This window comes from Amphimedon queenslandica, unplaced genomic scaffold (assembly GCF_000090795.2).
Source record: "Amphimedon queenslandica unplaced genomic scaffold, v1.1 AMPQUscaffold_4417_Cont23604, whole genome shotgun sequence".
Classification (NCBI taxonomy): domain Eukaryota; kingdom Metazoa; phylum Porifera; class Demospongiae; order Haplosclerida; family Niphatidae; genus Amphimedon; species Amphimedon queenslandica.
The window spans coordinates 1-1526 of record NW_003555271.1 but is presented as its reverse complement, the minus strand read 5'-3'; the positions used below and the strand labels follow the sequence as shown (position 1 = coordinate 1526).

The following is a 1526-nucleotide window of genomic DNA, read 5'->3' as shown; positions in this document are numbered from 1 at the left end:
GATTCGATTGATTGTAAAATTAAAACATTTTTATCATCTTTATACAACCCATCAGGTAATGAATAAATGCATGTCACTCCATTTTATTTTAATGTACTCTCTCTCTCACTCACTCTGTCTCTCTCTCCCTCTCTCTCTCTCTCAGTTGAAGAAGATGATTACCTTCAATTACATGTTGATATTGAAACCAGCCTTAAAATGAGGTACATCAATTTATTTATTTATCTTTATTATTATTATTATTGTTAGTATTGAATGTTATAATGTATGCAAGTCAGTGGGAGGAGCTTCAACTAATAATAATAAATTAAAGGAGAGGTTAGGTAATGCTTGGAACGAGTTAGGAGTTTACTACAAACACACAGCAGCAACCGGAACTGAACAAGGTTAGCCTGCCAATAAAATAATAAATAATAGTAATAATAATAATAATAATAAGGCAGTTCCAACTAAATTACTTGTTTTACGGATTTTTTTTCTCTAAAATAGAGCAGGTCGGTCGGAATAAATTAAATTATAAACATTAAAATTAATTAACTACTCATTAATTAACTTTAATAATTGTTAGTTAACCACACTTTTAAAAAACAAACTATCAAAATACTCTAGCAACTTCTGTGAGTGTAGGCTTATTTAACATGAATGGCTGCTCTAACAAGTCCCAAAAAGTAGATGCCACAGAGGTTTCACATACAGTGGAAGGTAAGATAGAGGAGCTTGCTCTTTTAACAGTAACAAATACATTTAGCGCCATTTTGAATCTAGCCACACCCACCACGTGGTACTGCGCATGCGCATTAGAAAATTTAAATTTATTTTGATTTTCCAAAAATTGGAGTCGGTCGGATCCGTAAACCAAGTAATTTTATTGGAACTGCCTAATAATAATACTTTTATTCTACTTATTTATGTACTAGTGCTTCGTTATAATAATAATAATAATAAATAATAATAATAATTATTATTATGATAATTCCTTCTTTCTCCAGACTATAGTGCTAAAACCTCATTATGCGATGAAAGTTACAAATGTATCATTAAAGGACTGACTTTATTCAAGGAGACAGGCAGTGTACCTAACCAGGCACTATTGAACGCTAACCTAGGCAGTCTTAGTAGACTACTGGCGGCCATTGAACATCAGAAACAAGTGAAGGAGGGAGGAGGGGCTGAATTTAGCTCGGAGGAGAGGAGCCATTACAATAGATCTATAGACTATTACAATAAAGGTAAAACGTTATTGAAGAGATCGTCAAACCATCCTACAATATGGCTCAACATTGAAATGGACCTGTGTAACGTTTATTATGAATTTGGACGCGCCATACAAGACAGACCTCCATTGAGTAGAGTGTCTGTGCAAGAGGTACTGCATTGATGGTGATAATAATATATATTTTAATGTTAATTTTTTGTTTGTTTATTTATTGTTATAATTATATAATTATTTTTTGTTTTCTTCTTTTCTGTTTCTCCTTTGTATACTGTCTCTAGTGTTTTATCTCTTAGGCCACTAATAATAATAA

The 1526-nt window shown here is 32.1% G+C and overlaps 1 protein-coding gene across 1 annotated transcript; it reads left to right on the top strand.

The window, feature by feature from the left end:
• The first annotated feature begins 39 nt into the window (after positions 1 to 39).
• On the top strand, positions 40 to 1404 carry LOC109592658 (erythroid differentiation-related factor 1-like). Its single transcript, XM_020008054.1, has 4 exons — positions 40 to 55; positions 146 to 203; positions 250 to 386; positions 990 to 1404. Exons 2-4 carry the CDS (start codon positions 199 to 201, stop codon positions 1376 to 1378), a joined length of 531 nt encoding a protein of 176 aa, XP_019863613.1. The 5' UTR covers positions 40 to 55; positions 146 to 198; the 3' UTR covers positions 1379 to 1404.
• The last annotated feature ends 122 nt before the right edge of the window (positions 1405 to 1526 follow it).

Excerpts from the sequence above, each read along its gene's own strand:
- LOC109592658 (XM_020008054.1), top strand. Across the intron at positions 387-989 it reads AGCAACCGGAACTGAACAAG|ACTATAGTGCTAAAACCTCA; the intron begins GTTAGCCTGCCA and ends TTCTTTCTCCAG.